Source organism: Dipodomys spectabilis, unplaced genomic scaffold (assembly GCF_019054845.1).
Source record: "Dipodomys spectabilis isolate Male_0828 unplaced genomic scaffold, ASM1905484v1 ptg000110l, whole genome shotgun sequence".
NCBI lineage: Eukaryota > Metazoa > Chordata > Mammalia > Rodentia > Heteromyidae > Dipodomys > Dipodomys spectabilis.
In genome coordinates, this window is record NW_024870787.1 from 2492850 (window position 1) to 2510705 (window position 17856).

At 38.7% G+C, this 17856-nt stretch overlaps 1 protein-coding gene and 1 pseudogene across 1 annotated transcript; both read right to left on the minus strand.

Moving 5' to 3' along the window:
• Positions 1 to 6121: 6121 nt before the first annotated feature.
• Positions 6122 to 6650, minus strand: LOC122114768 (annotated as a pseudogene).
• A 9429-nt stretch (positions 6651 to 16079) lies between these two features.
• LOC122114767 (eukaryotic translation initiation factor 5A-1) lies at positions 16080 to 17172 on the minus strand. Its single transcript, XM_042688039.1, has one exon. The coding sequence runs from the start codon at positions 17055 to 17057 to the stop codon at positions 16593 to 16595; it is 465 nt and encodes a 154-aa protein (XP_042543973.1). The 5' UTR covers positions 17058 to 17172; the 3' UTR covers positions 16080 to 16592.
• Positions 17173 to 17856: the final 684 nt, after the last annotated feature.

Consider the following 17856-nt stretch of genomic DNA (forward strand, 5'->3'; position numbering starts at 1 on the left):
TATTGCCATTTTCACGATGTTAATCTTTTAAATCCAGGAGCATGGGAGGTTTTGCCATTTTCTAAGTTCTGTGTTGATTTCCTTTTTCAGGATTTTTAAGTTTTCATCATAGAGGTCCTTCACTTCTTTGAGTAAGTTAATTCTTAGGTATTTTATTTTTTGTGCGGCTATTATAACTGGAGTTCCTTTCCTAATTTCAACCACACTTTTCTCATTGTTGGCATACAAAAAAGTCATTGATTTTGGGGGGGTTAATTTTATACCCTGCCAAAGTTTTGAATCAGCTTGAGTAATTTAGGAGTGGAGTATATGGGATTCTTTTTTTTTTTTTTTAAGGGATGGCTTGGCCAGGCACTTCACCAAAGCAATCTTTTATATATTTTTTTTAATTTTATTTTATTTTATTTGAGAACATACTGTACAGAGGGATTACAATTACATGGGCAGGATAATGCATACATTTCTTACCAAGCATTGCAGCCTCCTCCTTTGTTTACCCTTCACCTCCCTTCCTAGCCTCCCCCCTCCCTCCCACCCAATCATACCCCCCCACCCCCCCCCCACCGACATTGTAAAGCTGGTTTTGACATGACATTTTGTACTTCTCATTGTTGCAACAGGTCCACCTGAATCCTTAAACGACTTGTTTGTCCCCATCTCCTCCACATGTTATACTGACATCAAATATAGTGAAAGCGGGGGTTACACTGTGGGGGAGGGACATACAAAGCAACAAAGAAATAATCTTATAAATGCGTTAGAAACACATGCATGAAAGAAACAAAAACATTAAAATACATATTTGAGGTTTCGTTTTCCTAACATCACATTATCTGACTTTTTCCGCTTGACTCATACCTATACTAGATATTGCAAATAAGGGAAACCATGGTGGGATTCTTTAAATACAAGATCATGTCATCTGCAAAGAGGGAGAGATTTATTTCTTCTTTCCCTATTTGGATCCCCTTTATGTTTGCATCTTGTCTTATTGCTGTAGCTAGGCATTCTAATACTCGATTGAAGAGAAGTGGAGAGAGTGTCCATCCTTGTCTTGTTCTTGAGTTAAGAGGAAATGGCTTTAGTTTTTCACCATTAATTATAATGGTGGCTGTAAGGTTTGTCATATACAGCCTTTATTGTATTGAGGAATGTTCCATGGATTTCTAATTTTTCCAGAACCTTCATCATAAAGGGGTGTTGGATCTTGTCGAATGCTTTTTCTGCATCTATTGAGATAACCATGTGGTTCTTATTCTTGCTCCTGTTGATGTGATGAATAATATTAATTGATTTGCGTATATTGTACCAGCTTTGTACCCTGAAATGAATCCTGTTTGATCGTGTTGTATGATTTTTTGGGTGAATTGTTGAAGTAGATTGGCCAAAATTTTGTTGAGAAGTTTTGCATCAATGATCATCGAAGAAATGGGTCTATAGTTCTGTTTCTTTGATGAGTCCCTGCCTGATTTTGGGATGAGGGTTATGATGGCTTCATAGAATGTTTTCGGTAGTGAACTTTCTCTTTCAATTTCATTGAAGAGTTGGAGGAGTATTGGTGTGAGCTCTGCTTTGAAGGCCTTGTAAAATTCCGCTGTAAAACCATCTGGTCTTGGACTTTCTTAGCTGGGAGATCTCTTATTGCTCTTTGTATTTCAATGCTTGATATGGGCCTGTTAAGATGGTTTAACTCATCTTGGTTTAGTTTTGGCATGTCAATATTTGCTAGGATAAGGTGCATTTCTGCCAAGTTCTCAAACTTATTAACATAAAGTTTTGAGAATTATTGCCTTATAATGTTCTGAATCTTGGTTGTTTCTTAAGGTGATGTTTCATTCTCATCTCTGAATTTATTTACTTGGGTGTGATCTCTTCTTTTTCTCCTGAGATTTTCTAAAAGTCTGTCAATTTTGTTAATTTTCTTGAAGAACCATCTCTTTGTTTTGTTGTTTCTATAGTTGTTTTGGATTCTAATTCATTTAATTCTGATTTAATTTTAATTATTTCTCTCCACCTATTGTATTGGGCTTTATCTTGCTGCTCTTTTTCAAGGAGGTTTAGATGAGTCATTAAATTGTTGGTTTCAGATCTCTCCTATTTGTTGATATAGGAGCTTAGAGCTATAAACTTGCCTCTGAGTACTGCCTTGGCTGTTTCCCAGAGGAGCTGGTAATTTGTGTGCTCGTTTTTGTTGAATAGCATGAACATTTGAATTTCCTTTCTAATCTCAATGACCCACTCGTGATTCAGCAGTGTGTTGTTCAGCCTCCATGTGTTACCAGAATTTCTTTGGTGGCTTTTGGTGTTGAGTTCTAATTATATTCCCTTGTGGTCTGAGAGAATGCAAGATATAACTTCAATGTTTCTGAATTTAGACAATTTTGCTTTGTGGCCTAAAATGTGGTCTATTTTAGAAAATGTTCCATGTGCTACTGAGAAAAATGTGTATTCTGATGCTGCTGGGTGAAATGTTTGATAGATGCCTGTAAAATCTAGTTGATCTATGCAGCTGTTTAGATCTGCGGTTTCTCTGTTGAGTTTTTGCCGAGTTGATGTATCTAGTGGGGAGAGTGGTGTGTTAAAATCTCCAACAATTAATGTCTTTGGATCTATGTGAGATTTGAGGGAAAGTGGTGTTTCTTGGATAAATTTGAGTGTTCCATTGTTTGGTGAATAGATATTTAGAATTGTAATATTCTCCTGAAGGAGAGATCCGTTAATTAGTATGTAGCGACCTTCTTTATCTCTTCTCACGAATTTTAATTTGAAGTCAAATTCATCTGATTTTAGGATTGCAGCTCCCTCCTGTTTATGGGGGAAGTTTGCATGGTAGATATTGCTCCAGCCTTTAACCTTGAAAATGTGTTTGTTTTTATGGGCAGGAGATGTGACTCCTGAAGGCAGCAGATAGAAGGAACTTGTTTTTTAATCCAATTAGACAGTCTGTGTCGCTTAATTGGAGAGTTAAGTCCGTTAATGTTAAGAGATAGGACTGAGAGGTAATTGGGATTTCCTGCCATGTTATCCACCTTCTTGGGGGCTGCAAAAACTGGGTCTCATCTGTGGCGGCTGCTGGCAAGAGCTCACATCTCTCTATTTGCCTTGATTTTCCTTAGCTGGCCTAACTCTCTGTCCTGTGATGGCACACTTGGTGTGATTCTCTGGCTTAGGACTGTTCACTGGAACTCTAAAACTGCTTTCTATGGGAGAGCTTGTTTAGCATCCAGCTTCTCCTCTGCCATCTTCCCCGCCACCTCCTTGGCTTAAATTGTTTAATAGCAGCATTTTCTCTTTATACCTATATAATTTTCAAGTAACAAATTTTGAGAATTTTTAGTTTTCAGTTTTTCGTATCTCCTTTCTATCCCTCCCTTTCTCTCATCCTATCCTTTTCTTCTCTCAAGATCATCTATAAAGTTACATAATTTTTAAGTGTTTCATTTTTTAAATTTAAATTTTTGTTTTTTCCATTTTTTCTTGTTTTTTTTTAATTGTGAGAATACATACAGAGGAGTTAAAATTACATGGGCAAGGTAACGAATACCTTTCTTATCAAGAATTGTTGCCTCCTCTTTGTTTCCCCTTCTATCCCTTGCCATACTCCACCATCCTCCTACCCAAACTTCCCCCCACCACCCACCAAGGTTGTAAAGTTCTTTTGTCGACATAATGACTTCTACATCTCATTGTTGCAATGGGTCCACCTCTATCCCTAGTTAAATGATGTTTTTTCCCTTCCCCTCCACAAATCATACCAACATCAAATACAGTGAAAGCACGGGTTATACCGTAGGGAAGGGACATACAAAGAAACATAGAAATCATCTTATATATATGATAGAAACAATTGCATGAAAGGAAAAAAAACTTTTGAATACTTATCTTGGGGTTCATTCCCCTAACGTTAATTTATCTGACCTTTTCTGCTTGACTCAGACATATACTAGTTGTTGCAAATAAGGGAGACCATGGGACCTATTTTACTTTGGGCCTGGCTTACTTCACTTAATATAATTTTTTCCAAGTCTTTCCCTTTCTGAACAAATGGGGCAATGTCCTTCTTTCTGATGGAGGCATAGAATTGCATTGTGTATATATACCACATTTTCTTTATCCATTTATCTACTGAGGGACATCTGAGTTGGTTCCCTATTTTAGCTATGGTAAATAATGCTGCAATAAACATAGTCGTGCTGGTAGCTATAGTGTGGTCGTGGGGTTTTACTGTGGTATTTTGTTTTTCGTGTCTCCTTTCTATCCCTCCCTTCTTCTCATCCTATCCTTTTCTTCTCTCAATATCATCTATAAACTTACATAATTTTTAAGTATTTATCTTTTTTTTTCATGGCATTAACATTTAATGAGAAGACAAATTTTAGAGTAGATAAAATTGAAGGTGCATGCATCATTGTTGTAGATTTGAAACCATGCATATCCTTCCTCATAAAATGTCTCAGATGCCGTTAAAAACATCACACGCAAAACCAAGCAATTATAAGTCCTTCGAAGCATGTAACTGTGATTAGCTGCTACTCTCAGCAATATAAAAATACTTCCACCACAATTTCATTCCAGTCTGTAAAGTAATTCAAAACAAACAAGTTGGAGACATCGCTCAAATGGCAGAAGCAACAAATACAGATGCGTTGTATCAAGGAAATGAATCCACTGAAGAAATGAACCCATCTGAGGAGCGGTCCTCTGGGGCCTGGCACTAGCCTTCTGGTGGAACGCTGAGGCCCCCTTCTGGGAAGAGACGTATACTGCACCCGGGGCAGCTCTGCCAAAAGTCAGGACACTTCTTGCACCCAGTAACACTGAAAGTTTTCTTGTGGATATTCTTTCCTGTGCAGTTTCAAATTTTACGTATTAAATTTAACAGTTATAACCTGTATTTTCAAATGAGGAACAGCTGATTTCGGATTAAATGTATCATGCTACTTAATTCTGCAACTGGCATTCACACCAGTGGGCATTCTTCTTCACCTTGTTCCTTTTTACTTTCGCTGTAACTTTTTGCTTTGACAGTGTCTTGTTGAACTCCCTCTGCCTTCCAAGTGATGGGGTTACAGATGTGTATCACTATGCCCAACTGTTGTTGGAACTCTTCACCCTCCAGTATATAACTACGTTTTTTTCATCCATCTCTCCTTGTGAGAATATAATCTCGCTGAGGCAGAAGACCCTGTTTTGGTTCAGGGAACCAAAGAACTGTCTTATTTATGTTATTGTCCTTTAATGCTTTGCCCCTTAAAAACAGAAATATCTTAAGATTCTATTCTAGCAACATGGTACAATTTTTAAATGACACTTAGGCATTTGTTTAAAAACATTTTTTCTATGTATTTAATAAAATCAATAGATTTCACAATCACATGTATACAGTGTATACAAATAATATACAATGTAGAAAAAAGCCAGACTTGCCCAGCACTGGTGGCTAACACCTGTAATCCTAGCGACTAAAAAATGCTGATATCTGAGGGTCACAGTTTGAAGCCAGGCTGGGGGGAAAAGTCCGTGAGACTCATCTGCAGTTAACCAACATAAAGCTAGGACTGGAGGTGTGACTCAAGTTTGAGCAAAAAAGCCAGAGAGTAACAACATGTTGAGTTCAAGCCCTAAAGCCAACACACACACAAACACACTCACACTCACGCAGCCAATACACTGGGAGACCACAACAGCTATAAAGAATGAAAATCCAACTCCACCTACAAAAAGCCAGTTGTAAAGGACACACGTGACCATGGCTTTCTATTCCAAATGAGTGCAGGTGATGGGGTGTGGATGGACACTGAAATCCCAGCCTGCACTCAGCTGGAATGGATTGAAGCTGTGGCTTAAAGACATGTACTGTTTGCTAATTCCTAAAACCTCAAACTTTAGTTTTCCCCCCCTTCATAAAAATGTTCTTTCAGCAGTGGAGAAGCTAATAGTTGTTTACAATTGTCAGCCTTTCAAAAAGCACTAATTTGTTCCCTTAAGAGTGCAAATGTTATTCTCCGTCTTCCCGGAGAATAACAAACAACACATAATATATGCTCCCTCCATGCCAGCAGCTTTTCAGGCTGGGGATTCCATCCAGGTCACCATGGGGCTTTCCTCTTTCATTACAAGTTCAGGATTTCTGAAATTCCTTCTTCCGAACTTTTGATTTTGGTGCATTAGGATTTTCTTGCTTGTAGAAGGCCTTTAACAGTTCCACAGCTTCCTCAGCCCGATATCCAGGGATGCGCTGAAATGGTTTTCCCGTATTTGGTAAGTCAGCAGAGGCAACATTTAGAACGGAGCCACAGCCACCAAATCGTTCATTCTGACAGCCGTAGACGACCAGCGGGATTTTCATCAGGCGGAGAGCAGCTGCACACATAATGCAGGGTTCCACAGTGACATACAACACGGTACGTTCAAACACGGCAGAAGGACTCTGGCCATTTCGTTGACACCAATCTAGGACTTGATCAATGGCCACCATTTCTGCATGTCGAGTGGCATTTTTGGTTTGATTCACTTCATTTCTTCCCTTCCCCACGATTTCATTGTTGTAGACCATAAACCCAGCCAACAGGGACTTCGGTATTTTCAAGGGCGTCTTTGGCCATGTGCATCGCTTCCTCCATCCACCGTGCCGTCTCCAGGGCCAAAGACACGGCAGTCGAGATGCCCGGGGCTGGCATGGACGCGGCCAACGCCTCCGCCTCCATCCAGCCGGGTTAACGTACAGCTCTGACCTGCGGGCCTTCCGGGCCGGGAACCAAGTATTTATCTTTTTAAATTTAAATTTTTGTTTTTCTATATTTTCTTGTTTTTTTTTTTTCTTAATGTCTCTCTTATCATTCTGTCCAATCCATTTCCCTCTCTGAGATTAGGCCTTGGTTAAATTCACTCTCATCTTACCTTGCCACCACCCTATAATCCTATTTTTCCCCACATTTCTCCCTACATCTAATAATTTCTGGTTTGCCAATTTTTTTCTTTGCTATTCTTAGCCCATTAATCCATAGTTGTTTGATGTTGAATAGATTGTATCTGTTGAACTAGATTGGTCTATAGCCTTTTGACTGTGCAACTACCAAATTTTGGTTGATGCTTGCCTTAAAATTATGTTCTAGCACAAAATTAGTGTTACTTTCATACCAAATGAGCAGAAAAAGCCAGAAAAAGAGAAGAAAAATGGCAAGACCAGGTATCTGGACTCCCACTCATGATAAACAGTTAGTGAATAATCCAGAGGACAGTTCCCAAAAATCTGTACAAACAATACTGGTAAAAATGGTGAATGAAAAGATTGAAAACCTGCAAAGGACTCAGTGTGAGCATGATAGGGAAAGAGAGAGGCAAACCAAAGATTAATACTGGAATCTCATGAGAGTGCAGAAACTACTCAAAGATTGGTACAGGAAGTGCGTGAGCAGGTTTAGAACAGTCAAAGAGCAATACAGGAATTGCATAAGCAGGCTGACAACAATCAAAGAGAAACACAGCAATTGCATGAGGAGGATGATAACAGAAAAAGAGAAACACAGGTATTGTGTAAGCAGGTTGAGAACAGTCAAAGAGAACTTCAGGAATGCATGAACATGAGGAAGCTAATCAAAGAGTAATACAACAATTGTGAGAGCGGAATGAGAATACACAAAGATCAAGAGAGACATTAATGGAATCCATAAAGAGACAGCTGAAAGAATTCAGGGAGACCACAAATGGAATCCTGAATAGAGCCTGGCAGAGGGAATGGGGAACAAAGGAAACCATAAACAATCAACTAAGTCATTTGAGAATAAACACTGAACACCAAATTAAGGAAGTATAGAAGTTCATAAAAGATCTAAAAGAAAGCTCTAACAAAGAATTTGAAGCCATTAAAGCCGACCAACTAGAAGGAAAAGAAATTAAATACAAAGTAGAAAGTAATGACATTAGGTTAAACCATGCAGAAGATAGAATCTTGGAGATTAAAGACAGCCTTGATATTATAGAGAAATAACATACTACTAGCCAAGACAAATCCAAGGAATATGGGATAGATCTATTCAACATTTGGAAGACACCATCAGTAAGTCTAATAGGAGGATAATGTTTGTAAAGGAGCACCTAGAAACAGAAGTTAATGGTCGAGAACATTTGTTTTACAGGATCCTAGCAGAGAACTTCCCAAACATGCAAAAAGTTAGGATTATTCAGATAGAAGAAGCTTTTAGATCCCAAAATATACCAGACCAGAACAGGACATGGCAATGTCGCATTATAATCTGCACAGTATCAATTCAGACCAAGGAAAAGATCCATAAAACTGTCAAGTAGAAAAGATCAATCACCTATAAGAGGAAATCAATTAAAGTCCCCTCAGATTTGTCAGCAGAGAGAATTAAAGCAAGAAGAGCCTGGAATGATGTATGCCATGTCCTAAAGACAAACAATTATCAATCAAGAATACTGTACCCAGCTACACTCTCCTTCATAATCGAAGGTCAAAGAAAATCCTTCCATACCAAAGAAAATCTGAAACAATATATCTCCCAAGAAGTAGCCCTACAAAAGCTACTTAAAGATGTCCTACAAATAGAAAACCAACAAGATCACAATAAAGGCCAAGAAACAGCACCCAAACTGAGAATCCAAGAACCATAGGAAGAACCCAGTTGCCGCATCCCCCAGAAGGTGGATAACATGGCAGGAACTCCCAAACACCTCTCAGTCCTAACTCTCAACATTAATGGACTTAACTCTCCAATTAAGCCACGTAAAAAGGCTAGTTGGATTAAAAAGCAAGATCCTTTTATCTGCTGCCTTCAGGAGTCACACCTTTCCCATGAAAACAAACACATTTTGAAAGTGAAAGGCTGTAACAAATCTACCAAGCAAATAGCCCCCATAAACAAGTGAGAGCTTCTATCCTAATATCAGATAAAATATACTTCAAATTAAAATTAGTGAAAAGAGATAAAGAAGGTCGTTTTATACTAATTAAGGGATTTCCCATTCAGGAGGATATTACAAATCTAAATATTTATTCTCCAAACAAAAGACCACCCAGATTTATCCAAGAAACACTACTTTCCCTCAAAGCTCACAAAGATCCAAAGACATTAATTGTAGGGGACTTTAACACACCACTATCCACACTAGATAGATTAACTCAGCAAAAACTCAACAGAGAAACTGCAGATCGAAACACCTGCATGGATCAATTAAATTTTACAGATATCGGTCACAAATCAAACTTGTCCAAATTCAGAAACATTATAGTTTTAAATTGCCTTCTCTCAGACCACAAGGGAATAGAATTAGAACTCAACACCAAAATGCACCAAAAAGTCCTGTGACAAATAGAGGCTGAACAACACACTGTTGAAACACCACTGGGTCATGGAAGAGCATGATATTCAACAAAAATGAGGGGCTGGGAAGGTGGCTCAGTGGTAGAGCGCTTGCCTTGCATGCATGAGGCCCTGGGTTCGATTCCCCAGCACCACATAAGCAAAAAGAAAAAAAAGCCAGAATTGGGGCTATGGCTCAGTGGTAGATCGCTAGCCTTGAGCTGAAGAGCTGAGGGACAGCGCCCAGACCCAGAGTTCAGGCCCCACGACCGGACACAATAAAAACCAAAAAAACAAAAAATAAAAATGAACACACAAATTACTTGCTCCTCTTGGACATGGCAAAGGCAGTATTCAGAGTGTTTTATAGCTCTTAATTACTAAATCAATAAATTGGAGAGATCTGGAACCAACAATTTAGTGAGATATCTGAACCTCCTTGAAAAAGAGCAACAAGATAAATCCCAATTCAGTAGATGGAAAGAAATAATTAAAATTACATCAGAATTAAACGAATTAGAATCCAAAATAAAAACATAGAAAGAATCAACAAAACAAGAGTTTGTTCTCCAAAAAATTAACAAAATTTATAGATTCTTAGCAAATCTTATCAAAACAACAAGAGAACACACCTAAAAAAATAAACTCAGAGATGAGAATGGAAACCGCATCCCAGAAAAAACCAAGATTCAGAAGATTAAAAGGAGTACTTCTCAAACCTTTATGCTAATAAGTTTGAGAACTTGGCAGAAATAGATCTTTTCCTAGCAATTATTGACATGCCAAAACTAAACCAAGATGAGTTAAACTATCCTTACAGGCCCATATCAAGCATTGAAATAGAAAGAGCAATGAGACCTCCCATCTCAGAAAAGCCCAGGACCAGATGGATTTACAGCGGAATTCTACATGGCCTTCAAAGCAGAGCTCACATCAACATTCCTCCAACTCTTCAATGAAATTGTAAGAGAAAGTTCACTACAAAAATCATTCTTTGAAGCCATCATAGCCCTCATCCAAAAACCAGGCAGGGCCTCATCATAGAAAGAGAACTATGGACTCATTTCTTTGATGAACATTGATGTAAAACTTCTCAACAAAATTTTGAGCAGTTGACATCAAAAACTCATCCAAAATATCATACACCATGATCAAACAGGATTCATTTCAGGGATGCAAATATTGATCAATATACACAAGTCAATTAATATAACTCATTACATCAACAAATGGCAAGGATAACCACATAGTTATTTCAATAGATGCAGAATAAGCATTTGACAAATCCAACAAATCCTTTATGATGAAGGTTCTGGAAAAATTAGGAATCCAGGGAACATTCCTCAATACAATAAAGGCTGTATATGACAAACCTACAGCCAGCATTATAATTAATGGTGAAAAACTAAAGCCATTTCCTCTTAACTCAGGAACATTACAAGGATGTCCACTCACTACACTTCTCTTAAATTTAGTATTAGAATGTCTATCTACAACAATAAGACATGATGAAACATAAAAGGGAGAGGCTGGAAAGGTGGCTTTGTGGGACAGTGATTGCCTAACATTCTTGAGGCCCTGTGTTTGATTCCTCAGCACGACATAGGCAAAAAGAAAAAAGCTGGCAGTGGCACAATGGCTCAAGTGGTAGAGGGCTAGCCTTGAGCTGAAGAGCTGAGGGACAGTTCCCAGGCCCATTTTTCAGGCCGTATGACTGTACCCCCCCAAAAAAAAAAACATAAAAGGGATCCAAATAGGGAAAGATGAAGTAAAATTCTCCCTCTTTGCAGACCACATGATTTTCTATTTAAAGAATCCCACGACTCCACTCCCAAATTACTGAAGCTGATTCAAAACTGTTGCAAAGCAGCAGGATATAAAATTAACCCTCAATAATCAATGGCTTTTCTGTATGACCACAATGATGAAAGCGTTGGTGAAATCATGAAAGCAACTCCATTCATAATAGCGCCACCAAAAATACATTATCTAGGAATTAACCGAAGAAGTGAAGGACCTCTATTATGAAAATTTAAAAACCTGAAAAAGGAAATCAAAACAGAACTTAGAAAGTGGATAAACCTCCCATGCTTCTGGACTGGATGGATCACAATCGTGAAAACGGCAATACATCCCAAGGTGATCTACAAATTCAATGCAATACCAATCAATATTCCAATCTCATTTTTCAAAGAAATAGAAGAGGCAATCCAAAAATTCATATGAAACAGTAAAAGACAACAAATAGCGAAAATGATCCTTAGCAGAAAGAATAGTGCTGGAGTAATATCAATACCAAAATTCTAACTCAACTACAATGCCATAGTAATCAAAACAGCTTGGGACTGGCAAATGAAAAGACCTCAGGACCCATGGAATAGAATTAAAACCCAGAAATGAACACACAGATCTATAGCCCACTAATGATCGATAAGGGAGTTAAAAAAAATAGAATGGAAGAAAGACAATCTCTTCAGTAAATGGCGCTGGCAAAATTGGTTAATCACTTTTAGTAAACTAAAGCTAGATCCTTATATATCACCCTGCACCAGAATCAACTCCAAATGGATCAAAGACCACGGAGTCAAAGCAGACAGCCTGAAAACATTACCGGGTAGAATAGGAGATACCCTAAGTTTCCTTGGCACAGGCAGAAAAATTTTCTTAATAGAGACCCAGAAACACAACAAATTAAACAAAGGTTGGACAAATGGGATTGTGCCACGCCTACTCCAGTGGAGTCTGATTAGCATGGGAAACCATCTTTCAGACCTGAGAAAGGGGCTTCAGAGACCTATCTCTGAGTATTGGGACTTCACCGAAGTCTACCTCAGAGAATGGGGCTTTACAGAGACCTATCTCCGAGTTTTGGGACTTCACTGAAGTCTACCTCGGAGAATAGGGCTTCTAAGAGGCCTACTCCTGGAAAGGCTGGCAAACCCCTGGGAAAGATGTTTCTGCCTTTCTTTTCCTCATAAGTGTGCCTATTAATCTTTTACTGCTTCTACTGCTCTTTGTACTTACTCATTGTCAACATTCCTTTATTCAAAGCTCTCTCTTAAGAGTGTTGATGACTCCAATATCTTATGAGTGTCTTAAAAACTATGACTAACTCACCAGAGTTAAGTGCTACCCTGAAACCCCTCTTATGGAGGCTAGTAGACAAGTTATATGTAATTATAAAAGTATTGGGGGTTTCACGAAGTCACTTCAGCAGAAGGAATTGTTTGTAAGGGACTTACAAGAAGCTGTAGGCTCAGCTAGAGCAAAAAGAATGTATGGCAATTGCTAAGATAACTATTTAGGAGAAAGAATTTCCTGCTACTCTCTTTTATTTACTAAGAGACTTGCTAGATCTAGGTCTCCTTGAGGTTTACTATTAAAGAAGAAACAGGAAAGATCTTATGGGAAAGTTAAGGCCTCTATAAAAATAGGTAATGGTTAATTGGTGACAAACATCGTAATCATTGTATTTCTTAGAGATAAGCCGGAAACAAGTGCCTATCAGGTGACCAGCTGGTGACCACCCAAAAATGAAGCCATGCAGCAAGATTGTGTAGCCTTTTGCCCTTTCTCATGAAGACTTTTGCTATAAAAGTTTGTTATCCTCTGCATTAAATCACACTCAGCATCCACTCCTATTGTGTGTGAGTTGTCTGTTTGCCATCTCCCCATCCTATACCAGGTTCCTCCCCTAGGTGTCCTCCGTCGTCCCGACAGAGCCCGGTCCGCGGCAGGATTGCATGAAATTGCACAGCTTCTGCATGGCAAAGGACATAGCTAGGAACATCAATAGAAAGCCCATGGATTGGGAGATGATCTTCACTAGCCATACAACGGACAAAATATACCTGGAACTCAAAAAAATTAAATCCCCCAAAAACAAATCCTCAAAGAAACAACTGCCCAATAAATAATGAACTAAGGCCTTAAAGAGAAACTTCTCTGAAGAGGAAAGAAGGATGGCCAATAGACACATGACGAAACGTTCAACCTCCCTAGCCATAAAAGAAATGCAAATCAAAACAACATTGAAATACCACCTCATCTGAGTTAGAATGGTTATAATCAAGGGTTCAGACCTCTCTAATATGAAAGCGTTTATTTCAAGTAATTATTGTGTTACTACTATTTATTAATTTATTATTAGGCCTTCTTGGAAATATAACCCATGGCTTGTATATATTAGTCTAGTTCTACAACTCAGCTGTACCCCAGCTCTGTTGTATAGTTTTGGAAATTGTTTATGATTTCTTCAATAGTTAGCTATTCTACTTTTCATCTTATCTTTTCTCTCCCCTCTTTTCCCCTATGTGTAGTTTATGTGTTGAAAACTTTCAATTTTATCTTCTAAACCTAGAATGTTGCTGTTGAGTTTACAGAGAAGTCAGTTGTTTTATGACATCTATTAAAATTATATATAGATATATGAATTTCACATGTACGATTGATTCTTAGAGTTCATTGCAATAAGCAACATTTATCTTGTAATATGCACATAGGTATTGAGCAATTGTGATCCTCTCCTAAGAATAGCTTCCATTGTTCTTGCCATGTGAATGCTTAGAGTGCTGTTAGTTAATCATGTCCAAGTGTAATTATTTATCTTTTACTATCTATTGGATTAACTTGCAGATTTGTGGACATAGTCCAGTTATTACAAATGAGGAAAACCATGCAGCATGTATTTAATTGGATCTAGCTTATTTCACTTAATATCATTTTCCCCAGTTTTTCCCTTTCCTCAGGAATGGGGTAATGACATTCTTTCCAATGGAAGCACAGTATTCTATCAATACAATGGAATTGAAGAACCAGAAATGGAATTCACACCTCTAGTCACATAATCTTTGCTAAGGAAGTAAGAAACACAGGATGCAATAAAGAGAGCCTCTTAAATTGTGCTGACAGAATTGGCTGTACAAAGAAAACTGAAGTTAGATTCTTATATATCCCCCTGTACTAAGATTGATTCCAAATGGATCAAAGACCTCAATGTAAGTCCAGATACTTTGAGAATATTACAGGAAGAGTTAGGAGAAAAATGAGGAGGGCTCCTTGGCACAGGAGAAAACTTTCAAAGTAAGTTTAGATAAATGGGAATACATCAAGCCAAATCAATCATTAGTCAGACTCAAAAGCCATGAAGGAAAAGAGATAGTGTAGCAGAGATTTATTAGGGAGCAAACTTACATATGAGAGCCTGAGACAATGTATACCAATACTCCCTTATCTACATAGGTTATCTATAGTGGGTTTACATGAATATAAGAGTTTTCTGGTGGGGATTAGTAAGAAAATGCTAAAACATAGATAGTACGTGAAATGAGTTGTAACTGAATCAAGGAAGGGGGGGTCTAGTTCAAAGTCTTGGCTTGGTGCCAGCAAACTAATGTATATCTGCACAAAGGAAGAGGGATAAAAGAGGAGTGGATATAAATAAAAGCACTGGTCTGAAGCCTCAAAGTAAGGACCCCAGTTTGGTGTGATCCAAGCAGTCTCTAACATGAGTTTTTATTTTTTTTAATTAACAAGCATTATTTTAGATTTTTACAGAATGGAATGGTGCATAGTCACAGGCAATGTCTGCTATGTCAGGTAATCCAGTCTGCTCATTCACATGTTACCCAATAGCCAGGTTTCAACAGAAATGACTACAATGAAATTGTACAAATGAGACTGTAACTTTTCCCTCTCATGAATCAAAATTCTGTCAAATGATCTCTGTCTTCCAGATGTTTACACAACATGTCTCATGATCTTTTCTACTATTTTGTCTTCATTATTGATGTACATAGTACTTTTGTTGTTGTCTTGTATGTATATGCCATTTTTGGGCCTTGAACTCAATGTTTAATGTTCTCCCTTTAATAGTCTCCCTTGTATTTTTTGCTCATGGCTGATGACACTATTCTTTGAGCCACATCTTTACCTTCTGCTTCTGGCTGGATAGAGATAACTTCACATTTTTGTCTGTTTGGACTGACATTGAACTAAGACATTCTGGTCTTAGCCTCCTGAGTTTCTAGGATTCTACACATGAATGGCTAACACCAAGCTTTGCTATACTGTGATTTTAATTATGTGTTAGGAGAAAGTGAAAGTATATTTGTGTTAAGAGTGCAATTTTCAGATACAAGTTTGAATCAACTTTATATAGTGTAACTGTTATCAATTTTAACAGTTAAATCAATGAATGTTACACATTCCCACAGAAATATAATTGAAAATAAAAGGCATAATTTTTTCTTAAAACGAGTAAAGGAACCATGAATTTCTTTCACTTTACCATTCATGTTTTATATAACTTTAATTAGCAGACTTCCATGACCAAAAGTAAATATATTAATTTTATACTACAAGAAGCAAAGTGATTATAGTTAAAGATAGATATTTCATCACAGCCAGAAGATAACTTTTGAGCATTCTCACTAAAATGTTACATGCAGAAATTAATGGATATAATGTAGCTTGATCATTACATTGTGATTACCGCTCCATACTTCATAAATGTTTAAAAAATAATTATGTAGCTAGGTGCCAGTGGCTTATGCTTTTAACCCTAGCTACTAAGAAGTCTGAGAGCTGAGAATCATGGTTCAAAGGCAGCCTAGGCAGAAAAGTCTGTGAGACTCTTTTTTTTTTTTTTTTTTTTTTCATATTAAACTTGTAGTTTTATTCAGGTTCGATTTTAACAAATGTGTCGGGGAGAGAGCCCACAGGAAAGGGTAAAGCCCATGGGGGCAAAATCCCCTCCCTTCTCTTTCCCTCCCCCGTACAAAGGGGTTTGGGAGACACAGACAGGGGAGGGGACTGGTCCCCAATCTGTGGTGCTTGGGGCAAAGGGCTATGGAGAATGGGACTAGACCAGGGACAGGGTGGGGAGGGCAAAAGGATTATTTGCCAGAATCCACAGCTTCTGATTCCAATTGAATAAAAAAAAAAAACCCAAAAAAAAAAAAACCAAAACCCCAAAATGAAACCACAAGCAGCACCCACCCCTTTCCCCCACCAGGGCTGTAGTGCGAGGGGAGAAGAGGAAGGCAGCTTCTCCAAAGCCATGGCTCCCTCGCTCCTGGCCAAGGGAGCTAGGTGAAGGGCAGGGGTTCCCCGACAGTTTGAGGGGATGGGTAAAACCAAAATAAAACATCAAATAAATTGTATAGGAGGAATCCGGCCAAGGGCCCCACCAGAGAGGGGCCAGGCTGGGGGAGGGGCCTCTGCAGGCTCAAAGATCACTGCTGCCACCACCACCATCCTGGGAGCCAGTTATTTTGCCATGGCCTTGATTGCAACAGCTGCCTCCTCTGTCATGGCAGATAGCACCGTGATCAGGATCTCTTCTCCACAGTCATACTTCTGCTCAATCTCCTTGCCAAGGTCACCCTCGGGCAGACGAAGGTCCTCTCGCACCTCCCCACTGTCCTGGAGCAGTGATAGATACCCATCCTGGATGCCAATAAGCTGGAAGTCATTCCTTTTGATGTTGGGGACATCCATATTATGAGTTGACGGGCAGATATCTTCATATTTCTTCCCAGTGAAGATGTCAATACCAACCAGATGGACCTTGGCATGGCCATGCTTGCCAGTCTTCGAAGTAGACATCTCCACGATCTTACATGGCCGGCCCTTGAGCACCACAAAGCCATTCTTACGTAATGCTGAGCACTGCATTGGGAAGGTGGCTGAGGCCCCTGCATCTCCTGTCTCGAAGTCCAAATCATCTGCCATTTTAAGAGGCTTTGATTCCAACTCGCGGGAACGCACTGACTCGACCCCGTCCACTCGCCGCGAGCCCAACCGCTGCCTCCGAGCCCGCTGCCGCCGCCGCCGCCGCCGCCGCCGCCGCCTCTCTGTGAGACTCTTATCTCCCATGAGCCTCCAGAAAACTCACAGTGGCTCAAGTGGTGGAGCACTAGTTTTGAGCTGAACTGCTGAGGGACAGCATCAATGCCAAGATTTCAAGCCCCATGACCAGCAAAATTTAAAAATAAACAGTTACAAATAAATAAATATTTTGACATAAATGTTAAAATACATACTTTAATTGTACATCTATTTTTTTTCTGCCTAATATCCTATTCTTAGGAAGACGTTTTTGTGTAACCCTGTGTTCTTGATTAGAAGACCGGAACAAAGGCAATAATGAAAATATTCAAGGAAAATACTTGAAAACAATAGTAAAACAAACGCAGACAGTCCTGTTTTCACTGGTTCCAATGAGAATATACATTAAAGTATCACCTTTTTGTTATCATTTAAAGAGCAATAAATAAACTTTAATTAGCAGTGAAGAAGGGAACAGAAAAATGTGCTTGAAGTCAGCTTGACTTTGAACAATCCAACATAAGCTAATGGATTTACCTTGTTTTTCTATATAGTTACCAAAATAATAGAGAGAAATACCTTAAGGCAGGAAAACAGCTAAGCCTTAGCAGTAAACTTTTGTATATAAAATAATGGTAAGGGTCTGACTCTTTCAAAGTCAGGCTTGCAAAGCGGAGAAGTGTATTTGCTTTAGTATGAACAA